The sequence below is a fragment of the Mustelus asterias genome, chromosome 6, assembly GCF_964213995.1.
Source record: "Mustelus asterias chromosome 6, sMusAst1.hap1.1, whole genome shotgun sequence".
Taxonomy (NCBI): domain Eukaryota; kingdom Metazoa; phylum Chordata; class Chondrichthyes; order Carcharhiniformes; family Triakidae; genus Mustelus; species Mustelus asterias.
In genome coordinates, this window is record NC_135806.1 from 115,520,112 (window position 1) to 115,542,677 (window position 22,566).

Sequence of the window (22,566 nt, forward strand, 5' to 3'; positions counted from 1 at the left end):
GCTTGACTCTTATCTGCCCTCTGTAAAGACCCAACAAGCCACTCAGCTCAACGGCAATAAGGGATGGGCTACCAATGCTGGCCTTGACAGAAACACCAACATCCCATTGAAAGAGTAAAGAAAAAAAACTAGTTCATGGTGTTGCAGGAGAAGCCACAAGGAAATTCCCACCAACCTCCCTTCACCACCCCCCCCCCCCCAGTCTTTCTGTACACATAGTAACCAATGGGATTTACTCATTATTACTAAACTAAATTATCTTTAGTTTTCATGCTTTTTAATAAAGAGGCAAGTTTACAACATAACATTTATTCAAATCAAACACTTCATATGCAATGATGAATATTTGTACAGCAATGTTATTCAAGAGGTAGAAATACAGTTATAAATATAATGTTAGAGGTGAATGAATTTTATTTGCATTTTTCTATTAGCAATATATTTCTGGCTTTTCCTTTATTTAAAAAAGAAATCCTTATTTTTCATCTTTTCCTCGAATTAATTTGGTTTGCTTCTGGAGATTTGAATTTTGTCCATCTGTTGCAGTGACAAGAGTGTTTCTAAGGGGATTAGAGTTAGGGTTTAAACCCCCTACAATTCCAAGTGCAGCACTGTAGCTGGATTGAGTATGACATGACAAATTATTGTCCAGACTTAGAGATGCTGCCATGTTCTTCAAGGCCATTTCCCAGCACGAAGTAACAGATAAACCAAATGTAACATTGGAAGAATCTAACAAAAGACTATAGTATTAAACTTTAAGAGAGGAGTAGAATTTTATACAGCATTTTAAGAAAAATTGTTTGCATTGATACAGCTTTTTAATAGAAAGCAAAATTGCAGTAAAAAATGAGGTCACATTGCACTATATCTACAGTTTGGCCCAGAGTTGCATATTTTCTTACAGTTAGTAGGTTGAGTTCTTTTTCTATAAAACAATATTTTTTTAAAAAAACACTTGCACTGCTTGTTTGAAATTTGATATTCTGGAGAGAGACCGAGATGCAGTTTAACAGCGGCCTGAAGTCAGGTGAAATGATCATCAATTCCTGCACTCAGCATCAGACCTGTTTCCATTTGTCAGCTACAGGGTGGATGAGGGAGAGAAGGAGATAATGAGAGGCAGTCAACTGTTGAGAGAAAGATCGAAAATAAAGGTTTTCTGACAAAGGCACAAGACAGCTGGTAGTAAAGAGAAGTTAAAATACACAAGATAGTACAACCATGGTAGACAGTTAGGGGAAAGAAAAGGTCAACTAATAACCCAGGGAGTACTAGTTTAAATCCCATCACGGGAATTTGAGAATTTGAATTCAGTTTTAAAAATCTGGAAATAAAATGCTGGTATCAGTAAAAGTAATTATCAAGTTGTTGGGTTGTCAACAAAACAACTGGTTTGCTGAGGTCCTGCAGCAAAGGACACTTGCCATCCTTATCTGGTCTGGCTTACATATCATTCCAGACCCGCACAAAAGTGCTCGAGTCCAACTGCTCTCTGGTGGCTTAGCAAAATCAAACAGATAGAGAGGTAAACGAGAATTAAACTAGACAGGTCACTCAAGCTGCAGCTTCAAATCAGTTCAGTTGATCCTGACCGGCGAGATTGGTGCCAAAATCGGGAGAACCATCCCACAGACTAGGCAAGCTAAAGATAAGCAAGTGTCAAACTTACAGAACCATCCCAAATCAGCCCACATTCCCGGCTCCTCCATCGCCATTCGCAAGTACTCCTGTTCCACCGGCCCACCACCTACAAGGTTCAAGTCAAGAATACTCTCCGCTTGTCTGAATAGGTGCAACTCGAACAGGCACAATAAAAAACAGGTGGCTTGATCGGCACTTTATTCAACATCCACTCTCTCCAGAATCAGCATACCATGGCTGCAATCTGTATTATCTACACAGAGGATAGACTGTGGGAAGTCACCACTTCGGCAGCACTTTCCAAATCAGAGCTCCACCAACTAGTTGAAGGGAGCAAATGTGTGAGAATATCATTGTATCTAAGGTTCACTCGAGTCACATGCATCCTGATTGGGACATACATTTGTCACTAGAATCAAGTACCTTACAGCTTAATGGGAGCACCTTCGTCGCAGGGACTGCAACAGTTCAAGGATGCGATGTCAACTTTCTGAAGGGCATTTAGAAATGGGCATTAAATGTTGACCTGCTAGAGATGTGCACATCTCAAAGAACATTTAAGAATAAAGAACAAACTTCCATCAATATAACTTTTCAATGTCCTCAAGACATCCCAAAGCACTTCACTGCCACTGAAATAACTCAATAGTTACACGCCAATTTCCAGACATCAAGGTCCCACAAACAACAATGAGATCAATAAGCAATGGTTAAGGGATAAATGTTCCCCAGGAAACTGATGATTTAATCTTCCTTTCGTCATATAGCGTCATTGGATCTTTAACTCCACCTGAGGGGGTTGATGTTTGATGTAAAAGGCTGTGCTTACAACAGTGCAGTATTCCCTCATTAGTGCACTGAAGTGCCAGCCTAGATTTTGTACTCAGGTGGGATTTAACTCAGCACCTTTTGACTCAGAAGCGAGTGCCAATGGCGAACTATGGAATGACAGAGACAGACAAGAAACAACTAGATGAGCAAAAAAAAAAGCCTCTAAGGAATAATGCAACAGTGAAGTAGATTATTGAGAATGTTGAAAGGGAGACAAAGTTAAATTGGAATGAAAAGCACCAGGAAGATGAGAATTGGAGAAATGAGACAAATTATGAAACCGTCACTAAATCAGTGATCGATTGGCACTTGAATGAAATCTAAACCGAAAAATATTACAAACTACACGTGTATCACAGATTTTATATATTAGTATTTCTAACATAAATGTACAAGTTAGACATCAGAAACACCATGCTCCTCTGGAAGTATTTCACACTTAAGGTTTTTTAATTCCTTCTTGAAGGTGAGAAATGGTTTTACAGGCTTCAGATCCTGCAGTATATTACCACAGTAGCCATTATTCATTTCAGTCAAGTGCCATTTAAGCTATGTAAAAATAGAGTTCTCCATTCAAAATCTGCATAAGAAGGGTGTTTGATTGCAACATATGCAACAGGATGAGCAAGTGTCCTTTTTTTTATACGTTTATTGAAAAAGTACTGAGACATCATCATTTAGATACACAATCGGGACTCTTTTGAATGTAACTCCACTTTATACACAGCAGCTACGTCTTTGTGTTACAAAAAGTAACTAGATTATTAACTTTAATTTTATCACATATGTTGGTTCCATTTCTGTCCAGTATCAGCAGCGGTCGACAAGGGTCAGAAAATTAATCTCTTAGCCAGGCCACCTAAAAATAAGTGCAACAACATTTATGTCTGGCTATTAACAAAAATAAATTTATATTCAATAATAAATCTAGGCCGACAGAGACTGCATGAATCAAATGGGTCATCTTCAACAGCACTACAATCAGAAATGCTCCAAATTAAATTGAGTTTCACTTTTTATCACAAGTACAGTGTAGGTTTTCAAACCAAGCGAACGTATGCCACTTGAAAAGAGAGTTGGCTGAGAATTTCTTTAAAACAAGAAAAAAAAGTAAAGCATTTTGGAGTTCTGTATTTCCTAGCAGATAAGGAACATCAACGAATCAAGCTGCAAGCCTTTTTTCTGGGTCACCATGCCTCAAGTTTACCTCCCAATGTTTCAATTTTTTAAAGGAGGACTATTTACCTACATAAAGGGCAAAAGAGTAACAAGAGTAGGGCCTCTTAAGGATCAACAAGGTCATCTATGTGCGGATCCACAAGAGATGGGTGAGATCCTAAATGAATATTTCTCATCAGTGTTTACTATTGAGAAAAGCATGGATGTTAGGGAACTTGGGGAAATAAATAGTGATGTCTTGAGGAGTGAAAATATTATAGAGAAGGTGGTGCTGGAAGTCTTAAAGCGCATCAAGGTAGATAAATCCTCGGGACCTGATGAAGTGTATCCCAGGACATTGTGGGAAGCTAGGGAGGAAATTACGGGTCCCCTAGCCAAGATATTTGAATCATCGATAGTCACGGGTGAGGTGCCTGAAGATTGGAGAGTGGCAAATGTTGTGCCTTTGTTTAAAAAGGGCTGCAGGGAAAAGCCTGGGAACTACAGGCCAGTGAGCCTCACATCTGTGGTGGGTAAATTGTTGGAAGGTATTTTGAGAGACAGGATCTACAGGCATTTAGAGACGCAAGGACTGATTAGGGACAGTCAGCATGGCTTTGAGAGTGGAAAATCATGTCTCACAAATTTGATTGAGTTTTCTGAAGGGGTAACCAAGAAGGTAGATGAGGGCAGCACAGTTGATGTTGTCTACATGGACTTTAGCAAGGCCTTTGACAAGGTACTGCATGATAGGTTGTTGCATAAGGTTAAATCTCATGGGATCCAGGGTGAGGTAGCTAAATGGATACAAAATTGGCTTGGTTGTAGAGGGTTGTTTTTCAAACCGGAGGCCTGTGACCAGCCATGTGCCTCAGGGATCAGTGCTGGGCCCACTGTTATTTGTCATTTATATTGATGATTTGAATGAGAATATATGTAAGGCATGGTTAGTAAATTTGCAGATGACACCAAGATTGGTGGCATAGTGGACAGTGAAGAAAGTTATCTCCAATTGCAACAGGATCTTGATCAATTGGGCCAGTGGGCTGACAAATGGCAGATGGAGTTTAATTTAGACAAATGCGAGGTGATGCATTTTGGTAGTTTGAACCAGGGCAGGACTTACTCAGTTAATGGTAGGGCGTTGGGGAGTGTTACAGAACAAAGAGATCTAGGGGTACAAGTTCATAGCTCCTTGAAAGTGGAATCATAGGTGGACAGAGTGAAGAAGGCATTCGGCATACTTGGTTTCATCGGTCAGAACATTGAATACAGGAGTTGGAATGTCTTGTTGAAGTTGTACAAGACATTGGTACGGTCACACTTGGAATACTGTGTGCTATTCTGGTCACCCTATCATAGAAAGGATATTATTAAACTGGAAAGAGTGCAAAAAAGAGTTACTAGGATGCTACCGGGATTTGATAGATTGAGTTATAAGGAGAGGCTGGATAGACTGGGACTTTTTCCCTGGAGCGTAGGAGGCTGAGGGGTGATCTGATAGAGGTCTATAAAATAATGAGGGGCAGAGATCAGCTAGATAGTCAATATCTTTTCCCAAAGGTAGGGGAGTCTAAAACTAGAGGGCATAGGTTTGTGAGAGGGGAGAGATACAAAAGTGTTCAGAGGGGCAATTTTTCACACAGAGGGTGATGAGTGTCTGGAGCAAGTTGCCAGAGGTAGTAGTAGAGGCGGGTACAATTTTGTCTTTTAAAAAGCATTTAGATAGTTACATGAGTATGATGGGTATAGAGGGATATGGGCCAAACGAGGGCAATTGGGATTAGCTTCGGGGTTTTAAAAAAAGGGCAGCATGGACAAGTTGGGCCAAAGGGCCTGTTTCCATGCTGTAAACCTCTATGACTCTATTTCTTCAATGTGTATACCATCTACTATAGCTAAAGAGCTTTAATTGTTATGAACCATTCCATCGTTCCTCTTTTCCAGGTGTACGGTGGCACTGTGTACTTGTCCTACAGCAGAAAGAAAAAAAATAATGCTGTGCCTGTAGTCAGGAGAATCATAGAATCCTACAGTGCAGAAGGAAGCCATTTGGCCCATCAAGTCTGCACTGACCACAATCCCACCCAAACCCTTCCACCATAATTCCATCCAATTATCCTAGTTAGTCCCCCTGACACTAGGGTCAATTAAGCATGGCCAATCCACCTAACCCGCACATTTTTGGACTGTGGGAGGAAACCAGAACACCCGGAGGAAACCCACGCAGACACGGGGAGAATGTGCAAACTCAACACAGACAGTGTCAAGTCAATCACATCTCAATTTCATTTTCCACTCAATCTTAGCCACCCTCTATATCCTGATCGGAACCACCCATGAGCTAGGGCTCTCCTGAAGGTGTGGTGACAGCAGCAGCTGGCGTGGGTAAGAAGCCAAAGAACATCCACAATCAGGAATTTCAGGATAGAAGCGGGCACAATTTAAATTCAGAAGCATCGTTGTGAGAATGGAAATGCTGAGCAGCTGCCAGGATATAACAGAATGAAACAGAATCAAAATGAGCCAAGGCAAAGCAAAAGGGAACAGCCGAGTTTAAACAGAGAACATGTAGAGAGAAAACAATATAGACAGAGCTGGAGGGCAGAAAATTACTGAAGAAAAGTTCTATTTAAACGCAGAGTGAAATAAAGAAGGAACCGAGGACCTGAAACCAGAGACACCACAGATTCAGTTATAAGACGATTGTACTGAAAACTGAGGAGAAGCTAAAGGAATTTCAGGCAGAAATTAAAAGTGAATACAACAGATTGTACATACCACTATAGACAGACATTTACAGCTCCCACATTAAACAGAGACTCTCACAAAATTGATAACTAAAGACTGGAGCAGGAACTCTACAGAGCCTGGAACATTAAGATCAAGCTGAAGATGGATTAAAGTAGGCAAGCCATTTTGCAAGAACAGTGATATTAGAACTGGAGTCCACAAGCCTCAAGTAAGGTTCAATAGAAGACAAATTTTGTTCCCACAGGTTACAGGCGATGTGGAACAGATACAGGGAAAAATAGTTGATCCAGCACCAATTGACAACTTTAAGGGATCTTGATCGATGTATTGAGAAGATCGGTTGAAGGTTTTAGAAGTAATATCAACCCTGTACTGTCAGCCCCTGGGTAGGCAGGGGAAAGAAGTCAAGTGTTCCTCAAGTATTAGGAGTTAAACTTTTGACATCCTGTTGGTGAAGAGGACACCAGCAATCAATTTTTACTCGGTTTTAAATTTATTCATGAATTGGAACATTACAAACTTATAGCTCCTAACACTACAACCCTTAACAATGTAAAAAAGTGTCTCTTTATGTGTGCGCAAGTAATTATCCAATGAGTACCTCCCACTGGTATACATTTAATCTTAATTTATGCAATGAACATTCAGGAAATTCATGAAAAGTAATCATGGACAGGGCTTAATGGGGCTTTTCTTACTGTGAATTTTGTTATATGTTTTCAAATGGTACCCAGACTTAAAAAAATGTTTGCTACCATTAACTTTAGAATCAACTGGGTGTTAGAATAGGGGCAATTCAGAGGAAGAGAAAGCAGTTTTACAGAGCAGAACACATCCCTGTATATGAATATTTGGTATTCTTAATATAATACTTAAGAGAACTCTTAGCGAAAATGACAGATTTATAATGATTGAAACTAGAAAGTTGGAGTAAATAAGAGACTATTCAGAGCTCAAAATTATTTCCTTGCTAGTTTTCATTCCTTTGGATGGTTCCCAGTGAAGGTGAAATAATTCAGGAAAACTGTTTCACTGTCTTAGGAAATGGGATGAGAAAGATTCTTCTAACTCTAAATCGATTCACAATTGCTTATTTTCTTTCCTTGGAGTTGGGCAAAGAAATTTGAACTTTTATGAATTTAATATGAAGAATTATAAGCTGCATAACTGTTAAGATCTCCCAACAAGTACTTTAATTTATAATCAAAGTATTTAAAATAAATATGCATTTAGACAGGAAAAGAGATTTGAATGAGGTCTAAATAAGGCTGAAATGTAAAACATTTGAGATGGATAAAAAAGGTTTACCCCAATTCTAAATCATTAGATGTTAAACTGGGACATCTGTACCCTCCTATTAACATACGTCATTTTCCTAAACATGCTTTGAATGCCATTGGATTGACAAAACTGACCACCCTGTTTTGTTCAAAAACAATCCACAGAGATAAATCACACAGTGAAGATTTCGACATAAAAATCCATGCTTTCAGGTTTCACCTTAAGATGCCAATCTGAAACAAAATTGTTAATTAATGAAGACACTAAATTAGACATTCATAAGGCACCACCTGTTTTCACTTCCGGATCTTTGGAAAAGGCAAATAAGGTTTCATCTAGAGAACAGCCAATTTTCTTTTCCCTCCATCTTATTTCATGAATACTCAACACAAAGGAGAGACACTCCTCAGAAAAGGGTCAGGACTCTGGAAGGATTTCCAGAGAGGAGTAAATTTAATTGAAGGTAAATTATATAGGGGATGTGCTTTAGCGCCCTTTGTTAATGGCCAGTAGACCACTGACACAAAACATGCTGTTCATGAGAAGCCACACACATCGAGTTAGTAGCATGAGAAAATGAGAAGTGAAAAATTCCAATGAGAGAGAAGACTCCCCATTACCTTGCTCCATGTTTTCAGTTCGTTTACGCTTGAAACCTGTCTTAGTCTCTTGCTCTTTTAAGACTTCCGTTGAGCAGTTGGGTCGGGGCAGTTGAGGCCCTGCTGTTGGTCCAGGACGGTTACTAAAATACCTCTTTTTCAGTGCCTTGAGAGAACATAATTTTGCAATATAATCAAGCGAGCACCAGTCAATTCAAACTTAAAGTATGCAAGAAGAGTCTAATTAGTCCATCAAGCATTCTCTTCCAATGGGCTTTGAATGACTTTTGAACCATCACAGCTTCTCCGTGAATACAAAAATGAAACCACAGCTCCCATCAAGAGGGCACAGTGGTTAGCACTGCTGCCTCACAGCGCCAAGAACCTGGGTTCGATTCCCGGCTTGGGTCATTGTCGGTGTGGAGATTGCGTGTTCCCCCCGTGTCTGCGTGGGTTTCCTCCGGGTGCTCCGTTTTCCTCCCACAGTCCAAAGATGTGCGGGTTAGGTTGATTGGCCATGCTAAATTGACCCTTAGTCTCAGGGGGACTAGCAGGGTAAATATGTGGGGTGACAGGGATAGAGCTTGGGTGGGATTGTTGTTGGTGCAGGCTCAATGGGCCGAATGGCCTCCATAGAACCATAGAACCATAGAAAATTACAGCTCAGAAACAGGCCTTTTGGCCCTTCTTGTCTGTGCCAAACCATTTTATGCCTAGTCCCACTGACCTGCACTTGGACCATATCCCTCCACACCCCTCTCATCCATGAACCCGTCCAAGTTTTTCTTAAATGTTAAAAGCATTTACCACTTTATCCGGCAGCTCATTCCACACTCCCACCACTCTCTGCGTGAAGAAGCCCCCCCTAATATTCCCTTTAAACTTTTCTCCTTTCACCCTTAACCCATGCCCTCTGGTTTTTTTCTCCCCTAGCCTCAGCGGAAAAAGCCTGCTTGCATTCACTCTCTCTATACCCATCAAAATCTTATACACCTCTATCAAATCTCCCCTCAATCTTCTACGCTCCAGGGAATAAAGTCCCAGCCTATTCAATCTCTCTCTGTAACTCAGCTTCTCAAGTCCCGGCAACATCCTTGTGAACTTTCTCTGCACTCTTTCAATCTTATTTACATCCTTCCTGTAACTAGGTGACCAAAACTGTACACAATACTCCAAATTCGGCCTCACCAATGCCTTGTATAACCTTACCATAACACTCCAACTTTTATACTCGATACTCCGATTTATAAAGGCCAATGTACCAAAGGCACTCTTTACGACCCTATCCACCTGTGACGTCACTTTTAGGGAATTCTGTACCTGTATTCCCAGATCCCTCTGTTCAACTGCACTCTTCAGAGTCCTACCATTTACCCTGTATGTTCTACTTTGATTTGTCCTTCCAAAGTGCAATATCTCACACTTGTCTGCGTTAAATTCCATCCTCCTTCTGCACTGTAGGGATTCTATGAAATCTTTTTCTTTTATTGACAGTTTGTATGTCAATTTATTTCCTCCCCCTCTCTCTCAAAAGCAATGTTTCCTTGCTGGAGTACATTCTCCTAGCACCGGTTACCCTTCTGCATCTCATCTAATCCGAGCCTCATTTGATATCAACACATTCACCTTCAGCAGGAGGCATGGGCTAGCATTCAGGATGACAACAATGACAAGGATTCCCCTCCTTGCCCAGGGATATTAAGATCAATTGCAGTAACATAACCAGTTGAGACTAGCAAATTCAGCACAGACCAGAGGCCTTCCTGATCTCTATGACTCAGCTCTGCACTCAATAAACGTATTGGCTAGTGGGGTGGGGGAAATGCTGGGAAAGAGGGAGAAGAAAACACTTTGCAAAGTAAAAATTGTTCAACTGTCCATTTCCATTCTTTATACACTCACCCCTGCTGAACTGCAAACCTAGCTGACTGATTTGAAAGTAAACTGAATCACTCAGTCGTTTGTGGAAATTAGATGAATGAATAAGGATCCATTTACCTGCGTAGCCGTTACTCTTGCGCAGGGATTAAATGTAAACAGGTCTTGCAGCAATTCCAATAGGTCATCCCCAGCAGCACTGAATATATGCTCAAGTGGAGTTCCAGGGAAGCTTTTAAATGATATATAGTCTGGAAGGCTGGTCATTCCCTGCAATTACAAAATATTCATGCAAAATTTGAATGTCTGTTTTGGATGTGGGTGTGAAAATAATGCAAATTGTCCTGTAATACGTGGTCATAAGTGCCCAGTAACACACAATTACAATAAAATAACCAGATATCTTTGTGCTTCATCAACACGATTGGGGGTGGATTTAACTATACAACGTTCATCTTATTGATATTCATTCTGAGAAAACAAAGAGATTCTTACAGCTAAATGATGCACAGTGTGCAACTAGCACCATTGGTGTGCTACTAGGCTTATTTGACTAATTACGTTTCTTTATTGTGCACAAAGGCCCAGTAAACACTAACTTGTTCCTCAATCATGTTATACACTTGTCAAACAGGAAACTTCAGGGTACATTTTGGCTAAGGCTACTGGGGAGAATTTAAACTAGATAGGTTGGGGGGAGGGGAGCTAGAAGAGTTGACTAGGATCAAGGAACTAATTGATGGGGGGGAGGATGCAGGGGTAAGGGGAATTACAAAATTAATGGTAGAGGAGAGGGTGCAAGTTGAATGAAGGCGGTAATTTAGATAAGGGAGTAGAGGGAGGGGGTGTTCGCGACTCATCAAAGCGGGTCCAGATAAAAGCTGGAATAAGGACACTTTGCCTGAATGCACGAAGCATTCGGAACAAGGTAAATGAGTTGATGGTGCAAATCAGCACAAGTGGGTACGATCTAGTGGCCATTACAGAAACGTGGCTGAAAGATGACCAGGACTGGGAGATGAATATCCAGGGGTATCAGGCGACTAGGAAGAATAGACAGGAAGGAAAAGGTGGTGGGGTCGCGCTATTAATAAGAGATAATATCAGGGTAGTACTGAGGGATGACATAGGCTCTGAGGTACTCGGGCCGCAACTATTTACCATTTATATAGATGATCTGGAGGAGGGGACGGAGTGTAGGGTAACGAAGTTTGCAGACGACACAAAGATAAGTGGAAAAGTGAATCGTGTGGAGGACGGAGAAGATCTGCAGAGAGATTTGGACAGGCTGAGTGAGTGGGCGAGGATATGGCAAATGGAGTATAACGTTGATAAATGCGAGGTTATACACTTGGGAGGAAATAATAACAAATGGGATTATCTCAATGGAAACAAATTAAAACATGCTACCGTGCAAAGGGACCTGGGGGTCCTTGTGCATGAGACGCAAAAGCCCAGTCTGCAGGTACAACAGGTGATCAAGAAGGCAAATGGGATGTTGGCCTATATCGCGAGGGGGATAGAATATAAAAGCAGGGATGTCTTGATGCACCTGTACAGGGCATTGGTGAGGCCGCAGCTGGAATACTGTGTGCAGTATTGGTCCCCTTATATGAGGAAGGATATATTGGCATTGGAGGGAGTGCAGAGAAGGTTCACCAGGTTGATACCGGAGATGAGGGGTTTGGATTATGAGGAGAGGCTGAGGAGATTGGGTTTGTACTCGTTGGAGTTTAGAAGGATGAGGGGGGATCTTATGGAGACTTATAAGATAATGCGGGGGCTGGATAGGGTGGAGGCGGAGAGATTCTTTCCATTTAGTAAGGAAGTTAAAACTAGAGGACACAGCCTCAAAATAAAGGGGGGTCGGTTTAAGACAGAGTTGAGGAACTTCTTCTCCCAGAGGGTGGTGAATCTCTGGAATTCTCTGCCCACTGAGGTGGTGGAGGCTACCTCGCTGAATATGTTTAAAGCGCGGATGGATGGATTCCTGATCGGTAAGGGAATTAAGGGTTATGGGGATCAGGCGGGTAAGTGGTACTGATCCACGTCAGATCAGCCATGATCTTATTGAATGGCGGGGCAGGCTCGAGGGGCTAGATGGCCTACTCCTGCTCCTATTTCTTATGTTCTTATGTTCTTATTTTCCTCTTCAGGATTGGACTGTAAAAACAGGTAGTAGTCCACAGCATAAAATTAGTCTCACACTGCGTTTGATTCATTTCAGTGCATGAGAAAATCAAACACAAGGTTGCTTTCCTTTAAAGCAAGATCTTCTGCCCACCAAACCTTCAATATTAGGGAATATGCTAAAGCAGGGCTAATGCAAATTGGAACAACTCAATTAAAATAAGGGACTGAAGGTCTCTGGGCAGGAGGTAACTATTAAATCAGTACCTGCATCTCGATACTCACCCTTATACCACCCCCACCCCCATTTCATACAATGAGTTTTCATTCACAATTAAATGCCCGTTTTTAAATTCAAAATAACTCACAGGCCACTGTTCTTCTGTTGGAGTACCCAAAGCTTCGAATATTTTTGTCAGCTGATCTAGATCTGAATCTCCAGGTAAAAACGGTGTCTGTATCAACAGAAAATAACAGACCATTAAGCCAACAAAAGACTTTTGCCTTTTCAAACTTTTATGATGCATAAAATTGAAATGCAGTAAGTACCCTTTAAACTAACAGGCTCAAAGACAGTGTGGAATTCAAAAGAAATCCAGGCATTTTCATAAGGATAACATCCAACCACACTGTGCCAGCTACTCAAAATAGTCAGGTGTAAGCTGGCTGTCTCTGAAGGGTATGAGTTTATCATGGACAAATGCGGACCGTCAATAATACAAAGTATATACCTTCTGATCAGCCCGCCACATCCAGACTACAAAACTCTTACAACTGCACTGCAGCAAGGATTTGTTTGCTCCTAAACAGTCTTCCACTATAGCTGTTACCTAGATGTGTTTGCTACTCTTAACACTACCTCTACAACATTTCCCATGTGATCTGCACTCTACAAATGTGAACGGGGCCCCATTATTCCTTTAGCGGTGGCACAGTGGTTAGTACTACTGCCTCACAGCGCCAGGGACCCGGGTTCGATTCCCAGCTTGGGTCACTGTCTGTGTGGAGTTTGCACATTCTCCCCGTGTCTGCGTGGGTTTCCTCCGGGTGCTCCGGTTTCCTCCCATAGTCCAAAAGGTGTGCTGGTTAGGTGCATTGGCCATGCTAAATTCTCCCTCAGTGTATCCGAACAGGCACCGGAATGTGGCGACTCGGGGATTTTCACACTAACATCATTGCAGTGTTAATGTAAGTCTAGTTGTGACACTAATAAATAAACTTCTTACTTTGGGCTAAACTCAAAGTTACAGATTTCAGTTCTAAAAGCGGGTCTATAACAGGTTATAATTAGCCTGAAAAATCACACAAGATAACCACTGTCAGTACCATAACTTCCTCAGAGTGGTGCCACTCCGTGCCCTCTTCCCTATGCCAAATTTCTTCCATGCCTATCTCAACTGACCTTCCGACTCAGGCCGAGTGAGATCCAGGCAGCACAGTAATCTTCAAATTACTCATATTTATTCCAATTAACTCAAATGCAGACATACATCAGTTGCTACATCTAAAAATGTAACTGGGGCAGCAAAGATTTGAATATTGTAACAGTACTTCCCAACTCGGACATGAAGGCATTTTCTAGATCTGCCAGATGGTGACATTCTTTTCTCTATAGAGTTGCCAATTGCCTCAGGCTCAATTCATATCCCAGTGGACAATGCCAATTCAGCAAAACATACTCAGAAAGGCTCTGGGCTTAGGAAAGGAAATATGGGAGGAATGGAATGGGTAGAGATGGTGAGGGTGGCAGGGGAATACTTTTATTAGACTTGACCATTCCAAAAGTCTTCCAGTCAGAGTGCCATCTTCCACCTTCTCACAAACTTAACTTAAACTTATAATTTCTTCACTTCAGGGTAGAGTCTCAGGCCCAACCAACTTCAATTGCTTCATCAACGAGCTTCCCTCCTTCATAGGATCAGGAGTGGGGACATTTACTGATGATTGCACAATATTCAGCATCATTTGCGACTCCTTAGACACTGAAGCAGTCCATGTCCATATGCAGCAAGACCTGGACAATATCCAGGCTTGGGCTGGTAGATGGCAAGTAAAATTTATGCCACTCAAATGCCAGGCATTGACTATCTCCAACAAAAGAGAATCCAGCCATCTCCCCTTGACATACCATCACTGAACACCCCACTATCCTGGGTGTTATCATTGATTAGAAACTGAACACGACCAGCCATATAAATACTGTGGCTACAAGAACAGGTCAGAGGCTAGTTATTCAGGTGAGAGTAACTCACCTTCTGACTCCTCCAAACCTGTTCACCATCTACAAGGCACAAGTCAGAAGTGGGATGGAATTCTCTCCACTTGCAGCTCCAACAACACTCAAGCGGATTGATATGATCCGGACAAAGCAGCCCACTTGATTGACAACCCATTTATCACCTTCAGCATCATCTCCACCACTGATACACAGTGGCAGCAATGTGTACCTTCTATATGACAAGGGCAGCAGATACATGAGAACACCGCCACCTGCAAGTTCCATTCCAAGCCACACATCATTCAGACTTGGAAATATATTGCTGTTCCTTAGCCAAAGTCCTGGAACTCTATCCCTAATAGCCACTCTGGCTGCAAAAAACACCACATAGACTGTAGCAATTCAAGAGACCACCACCACCTTCTCAAGGGCAATTAGGGAGGGGCAATAAAAATACTGGTCTATCCAGCGACGCCCACATCCAGAGAAAGAATTTTTTAAAACCTCAGAGGGTTATGAATCTTTGGAGTTCTCTATCGCAGAGTGTTTTAGATGCTTCATCGTTGAGTACATGCAAGGGTAGGAGTGTGTTAGAATTTTAATCTCTTAGGGAATCAAAGGATATGGAGAACAGGCAGAAAGTGGAGTTGAGGTAGAAGGTGGGCTATGATCGTACTGAATGGCATGGCAGGCTCAAAGGGCCATATGGTCAACTCCTGCTCTGGTTTATTATGCTCTTACTCCTCATCACATCATGTCAGTAAATAATAGCACACAAGATTTAAGAGGAAGCTGAAGTCACTATTGGAAGACATGGGAGGAATGTAACATTTATCCTAAATTTAAGTATTCAAGAGACTTATTTACCTAGTTTATCTCATTCATGAGAACTTACCCTAAGTAGTAGCTCAGCTAATATACAACCAACTGCCCACATGTCTACTCCAACTCCATACATCCTGGCTCCAAATAATAACTCTGGTGATCTGTACCATCTGAAATAAAGCATTGAATTTTCATTAAAATGTGCTTTTAGAAATTGCAAACTGCAATTATCAGAGAGCAAAATATAATGGAGGTCAGTAATAAACACCTGGAACTCTTTCTCTACCCCACACCTCCCAAACACAGATTAACTTTTAAGGTTAAAAATTATTTTAAGAACTTAGAGACAGACGCAATGTATTCAATATTTGTCACAGCTGATTAGTTTTCTCCCCACAATTGAGAATACAAAATTTAAAAGCTTGAAAATTGATTCCAAATAAGCAGACCAGAGAGAAATGCCTTTACTGCTGCTGTTTAGGGAAATGTTTTTTCCAAAGTTCAAAAGGATAAAACAAAATGGTATTAAATGAGTTCCATAATGACCTTTACTGATTAAATGACATAATTATCCGAAAGAGAACAATACAAAGCTGGAACAGACTGAATACCAAAAGAAATGCACATTTCCCATTTCACACACTCTGTAAACTTGGTGCTATTCCTGATATTACAATATTGTTTCAAATTTCACTTAGCAAAGGTCACTTCTTTCTCATTTTGGTTGCGTTGCCTCATTAAACAAAGGAGGAAAGGACCGGCTTTGATTCCTGCCTTGTGTGACTGTGTGTGTGTGTGACTGTGTGTGTGTGGAGTTTGCACGTTCCCCGTGTTGGTGGGTTTCCTCCAGGTGCTCCGGTTTCCTCTCTCAGTCCAAAGACGTGCAGGTTAAGTGGAATGGCCATGGCAAATGCATGGGGTTATGAGGATAAGGCGGAGGGGAGGGCCTGGGTGGGATGCTCTATCAGAGTCGGTGCAGACTCGAAGGACTGAATGGCCTCTTTCTGCACTGCAGGGATTCTATGGTTCCATGGACATGATGCATATTTTCTAAATCACAGAAAATTTTGATACAAAATATCAATGGACTCAATGAGTGTTGAACGCCAGGTTAACCTTCAGAAAATGTGCCACTTGCTTCCTTTTATTCTGCTTAATTAGGAGATTTTCAAACATTCTCCTGTGTCTACGTTACCTTGTTACTACCTGATGTGTATACACTCTATTTGGACTTCCAAATGACTTGGCCAGACCAAAATCAGCAAGTTTAAGGATTCCATTCTCATCCACTAATAAATTGTTGGGCTTCATATCCTGAAAAGTATATTAAAATAGGTGTATTATAATTACAGCCATAAGCATTAAATTATAACATTCAGCAGAACAAAAATACTTAATTTTTTAAAAGCTAGACAGATATTGCTAATGTGGAATACTAAAAAGTTGCCATAATCCCAGATGACCACAGGCTGCTCTTCTCTTTAAGGATGAGAGCTGACTAGTAGTGATTTAACCTGAGGATCACCACACCTGAGGTGAGGGCAAGGCTGAGAAGGCGGAGCCCTTCATGAATAACCTCAGACAGTACGGGAACTGAACCCACGCTGTTGGCGTCGCTCTGCATCACTAACCAGCAGTCCAGCCAACTGAGCTAACCGATCCCCTAACATTAATAGAACACTAACGTTAATACAGAAAGAAAATTTGTACTCACTTAATTAATAAAGCTCTTGAGTTGTTTATACGGACAGGAAGGAGTATAAGCAGATGTGTATAATTGAAATACAACAGAATGTTCAAACTATAAAAGAATCTTCAAATTTTACAGAACAAATAGAGTCTCTTTGGCCTGTTGTGTCTATAGCAGCTCTATGAACAAGTTGTCCAATTTAGTCCCAAAACCCAGCTTTGTTCCCTAATGTGTTCTAGATCCTAATAATCCTGTGTGAAATAGTTTCTCCTCACTGACCACTGACTCACGCTTGAGCTAATTCCCATAAATCAATGACATCTGATTACTGACCTCCTTGCCAGAGGAAACAGTTTCTCCCTATTTGTTCTATCAAACTATCTCATAATTGTGCAATAATTGAAGTCTCTCATCACTGCCATCACCTTGGTAAACTTCCTCTGCACCCTCTCCAATGTCTTGAAGTCCTTCCTACAGTGTAATGCCCAGAATCGTGCACAATACTCTAAACCATGCCTAGCTAGTGACTTGTAAATGTTTAGCACGACTTCCTTGTTTTTGTATTCAATGCCCCTATTCATGTACAGTAAGAAGTCTCACAACACCAGGTTAAAGTCCAGCAGGTTTATTTGGTAGCAAATACCATAAGCTTTCGGAGCAATGCTCCTTCGTCAGATGGAGTGGTCTCTGCCTATTCATGTAGCCAGGTATCCCACGTGCTTTCTTCATTGTCTTTTCAGCTTGCTCTGCCACTTTATGGGTTTGGGAATATGCATACCCCAGATCTCTCTCCTCTGCAACCTCCTCGACAATCTCGACTCCCTTGCAAGACAACCTCGACCCTTCTCAATATCTACTATGTTGCCATGGTTTGTATCATCTGCAATCTTCAAGGATAACCATTTCAGATTGCCAACATAAGCAGTACTTTGCTTTTTCAGGATATGAAGTCCAACAACTGCTAGTCAGCTATGTGTTCTCCCTCCATCTAATTCCTGCTTTCTGCGCCATTCTTTGTTCCATTGTCATGTGTCCTCCTCGGTTTTTATGCATTTTTTCTCTCCTCTCTCCAGCAACATCATGATGTCCCTTCCCTCCTAATGATATAAATTATTTTAATGGACATGTACAACACACAGTTTGTAAGTGTGCTCCACAGCATGCTGCACCAACAGTGATGAATTTGTAGTGTTAACAGTGTTCTCTGAACTTGATCCACCACCACCTGCAGCACAGAACCATGAGAGGTGGCAGCACAGTGGTATACAGTCAGGTGGGAGTTGCCTGGGTCCGGACCCGCTTTTTAAAAAAATTCTTGTGATGTGAGCATCACTGGCTAAGCCAGCATTTATTGCCCATCTCAGGTAATGTGTTCCAGATCCTAATAATCCTGTGTGAAATAGTTTCTCCTCACTGACCACTGACACACGCTTGAGCTAATTCCCATAAATCAATGACATCTGATTACTGATCTCCTTGCCAGAGGAAACAGTTTCTCCCTATTTGTTCTATCAAACTATCTCATAATTGTGCAAACTTATATCAGATCATCCCCTAATCTTCTCTGCTCCAAGGAAAGGATTCAATAATTGAAGTCTCTCATCACTGCCATCGCCTTGGTAAACTTCCTCTGCACCCTCTCCAATTGCCCTCGAGTAGGGGGTGGTGAACTGCCTTCTTGAACCACTGCAGTCCATGTGGTGTAGGTACACCCACTGTGCTGTTAGGAAGGGTGTTGCAGGATTTTAACCCAATGAAATGAAGTAACGGCGAGATATTTCCAAGTCAGGATGATGAGTGGTTTGGAGGGGGATCCCCAAGTGGTGATGGACAATGGTAACCCCCTGGATGTTAAAAGTGGAAAATTCAACGATGTTAATGCCATTGAATGTAAAGGGAAGGTGGTTAGATTCTCTCTTGTTGGAGATGGCCATTACTTGGCACTTGTGTAGCGTGAATGATACTTGCCACTTGTCAGCCCAAGCCCGGATGTTGCCCAAGTCTTGCTGCATTTGGACATGGACTGCTTCAGTATCTGAGGAGTCACAATGGTGCTGAACATTGCAGAATCATCAGTGAACATCCTCATTTCTGTCCTTACAATGAAAGGAAGGTCATTGATGAAGCAGTTGAAGATGATTGGACCTAGGACACTACCCTGCAGTGACTGTCTGGAACTGAGATGGTTGATCTCCAACAACCACAACCATCTTCACTATCACTGGGTCAAAATCCTCAAACTCCCTTCCTAATAGCGCTATGGTGTATCTAATAGCATAAGAACTGCAGCAGTTCAAGAAGGCTGCTCGCCTTCTCAAGGGCCATCAACGATGGCCAATGAATGTTGGCCCAGCAGTAAAGCCCACATCCAGAAACAAAGTTAAAAAATGATGAATTTAGAAGAGATATGATTGTTAATAGGTATGCGTGTAGAACACATTCTTTGTCATGACATACGCTAAAATATATAGAAATAAACACTTACTCTATGTAGAATCCAGTGCAAATGAAGATATTCAAGACCCTGGAGTGTCATTAGCGTATATGCTTTTATGTTGGCAGGAGTCAGCACAAGACTGGTATCTTTTATTATTACCTGTATTTGATGAAAGGGCATTTAAAAATAAACTTTATCAGTGCCCAACTTCCTATCACCTGCACCAGTGACAGAACACAATCCTAAAAGTGACACTCATGCTAAATGTTACCTCTAAATCGGTCTCCATAAAGTCGAACACAAGACTGATGTTGGACTTGTGGCCAAAAGCATCAAGAAGCTAAGGGGAAAAGAAAATTACATAAAGTCAGCATTTCACTTTGCATTTATCTAGGAGTGTTAAGTTCTCAAAATACCTCTATTATCACACAGAATAAGAAGAGATTAAAGTAACATTGCTCCAGAATTTACTAAATTCAGCATTCCTCACTAATATAAATTGTTCAAATAGAAATACTTGGGAGGATTTTTAACTTATCTAGTTTTAGCAAAATAGAGGTCCTTAAGAATTCTATTGCTCCTCCATCAAGTTCATCTATTGTGACTGATGAGTCTTGCTCTACCACAGGGAGACAACATTTTTAATTATTTTCACAGCTTTACAAAGCAATCTTCGTATATTAACAGGAACTGGTACAACATCACTGCTTAATTATGCAAATATTGCCTTTTTTTTATTTGGTCATGAGATGTGGATGTCACTGGCTAAGCCAGCAATTATTGTCCATCCCTGATTTCTCTTGAGTGATCACTATTATTAAAAATGATCCCACAGTCCTCTTTCAGGCAATATTAAAATATTATAATAATCTCCCCACAATTAGATATCTGGCGGTGTGTATCCCATAGAATTGCTTTAATTTGAAAATGCTGTGGCTATGGAATTACTTGTCATGCCTATTTTATTCTTCAATAATTGCACAATCTAGAGTAGATCACAGAGCAGCCATTCAACCCTACACCTCTGTACTTCAACTTCATTTACTGCCATATTATTACCTCCCATTTCCCCATACCAATTTGTCCTTCTCAGATTCCAGTTCGTAACCTCAGAATTCTCCACATTGAACTCAACCTGCCTTAATCTGTCTCTCGCTTTATAAATTCCTTCTTGGTCTACACAACTTATTGTACTTCATAGCTTAGTTCATCTGCAGAGTTGGCTAAACAACTCTCTATTCCTTCTTCACACACACATTACACACACACACAAATGAAAAGCTGAGACACCTAATCAGATCAAAGAGTGGATCAGGCACAAAAAGCTCTGTGAAACTCACCTGATTTAATGGCAGTCGGTACAATTTCAGAGTGCTGGCGAGGATCTCTCAGCCAGATGGAGGGGCGGGACCTAAAAGGAAAGGGCGCCCCGATCTCAAAGTTGAGTTTAAAGACCCCCTACATCAGGATACCTGGCAGATATGAGGAACTCGCCACTGCCAAGGGGCACTGCCAGGATGCTATGCCCAGGCATTTCCCTCAACCCCGGGGCCACAGGCACCTCCGCGCCCCCAGCGTGGTCATCACAACTGGTAACCAGTAGTGATTTGTGCTGGCGTAACGGCACGCTGCCGGGAAGGAAAGGAAAATCATGGGTGAATGTTACAGCATCAAACCCAGTAATTAGATGATCATTCATTAAGATTTATAGAAATCAGGTTCGCGGAAGATTTCAAACTGAGATCTCTCCAGCGGAAGTCCCGTTGTTCGCCATTTGCTAGATTTAGCAGCCATTATGGGATTTGCGACAGCGGCTAGTATGGCCACTGGGCTGTGCCCTTAGTCTTTATTTCCATCCACTTCCCAACCTCACAGCCAGTTACCAACCCACATCAACAGGTTACTTACAATTCTAGTCTTAAGTTTCCTTGTACCTTTTTTATTCATTTTACACAATGTGGCAGTTGCCGACTAGGCCAGCATTTATTACCCATTCCTAGTTACCCTTGAGAAGGTAGTGGTGAGCTACTTTCATGAAATACTGAAGTCCCTGAAGTGTAGGTACACCCACAGTGCTGTTAGGGAGGGAATTCCAAGATCTTGACCCAGTGACCACGAAGGAATGGTGGCAATATATTTCCAAGTCAGGATAGTGAGTGACTTGCAGGGGAACCCAGGTGGTAGTGTTCTCAGGTATCTGCTGTTCTTGTCCTTCTAGATGGTAGTGGCCATGGGTTTGGAAGGTGCTGCCTAAGGAACCTTGGTGAATTCCTGCAGTGCATCTTATAGATACACGCAGCTGTCAATGATCGTCGGTAGTGGAGGGATGTTTGTGGAAGGGGTAACAATCAAGTGGGCTGCTTTGACCTGGATGGTGTCAAGCTTCCGGAGTATTGTTGGAGCTGCATTCATCCAGGCGAGTGGGGTCCATTCCACTACATTCCTGACTTGTGCCTTATAGATGGTGGACACGCTTTGGGAAGTTAGCTGAGTTACTTGCTACAGGCTTCCTAGCCTTTGACCTGCTCTGGTAGCCACAATATTTATATGGCTAGTCCAGTTCAGTTTCTGGTCAATGGTAACTTCCCAGGATGTTGACTGCTACTTTGTTGTCACCTTCCACCTTGAAAGGAGGTACAATGTACTCATTCAACAAACCTGCCATTTCCTTATTATCCATTATATTCTTACCTTTATAACCATCTTTCATTGGTGTTACAACCAGGATAGAAGGAATGCGCAGTTTTTCTCACCCCACTATACCACAGATCATACCAAAAGTGTAAATGTTTACTTCACTCGCTAAAAGGGCCAAATGCTTACCTTTGCTACTACAAGAGCCAGAATAATAGAGACTTTAACCAGTCTTCTTTCAATAAACTCAAAGTAATTGATTTATCAGTAATTTTTTTTAAAACAAGTTGGAAAAACTGCATAATATGCAACTTGGAATGCAGAAGTTAGCCCTTTCAAAATCCACACACACAATAAAGGATGAGACAAATAAGGTCTCCGCAGAGGTAGGCGTAAGGGATAACGTTCAAAAGGGTCTCGAAACCGATGATCTGGTGTCCTGCATGCAAAGATAAAGTGCTAGTTTCTTTTAGCTTAATGCTGTTTT

General features: G+C 41.5%; 1 protein-coding gene across 4 annotated transcripts in view; it reads right to left on the reverse strand.

Annotated features, from left to right (window-relative positions):
- Positions 1–269: 269 nt before the first annotated feature.
- Positions 270–22,566, reverse strand: part of cdk7 (cyclin-dependent kinase 7) — a 34,103-nt gene continuing 11,806 nt past the window's right edge. Inside the window, exons 5-12 of one of the 4 annotated variants that reach the window (XM_078214988.1) lie at positions 19,717–19,785; positions 19,494–19,604; positions 16,514–16,632; positions 15,389–15,488; positions 12,644–12,730; positions 10,266–10,415; positions 8,289–8,433; positions 270–1,084 (exon numbers count right to left, since the gene is read on the reverse strand). In XM_078214988.1, the coding sequence (XP_078071114.1) occupies positions 1,062–1,084; positions 8,289–8,433; positions 10,266–10,415; positions 12,644–12,730; positions 15,389–15,488; positions 16,514–16,632; positions 19,494–19,604; positions 19,717–19,785 (804 nt within the window). In that variant the 3' untranslated portion in view covers positions 270–1,061. Of the gene's footprint in view, positions 3,335–6,662; positions 6,833–8,288; positions 8,434–10,265; positions 10,416–12,643; positions 12,731–15,388; positions 15,489–16,513; positions 16,633–19,493; positions 19,605–19,716; positions 19,786–22,566 lie in introns of those variants that run through there. The other 3 variants (XM_078214986.1, XM_078214987.1, XM_078214989.1) reach the window with 3 other exon arrangements.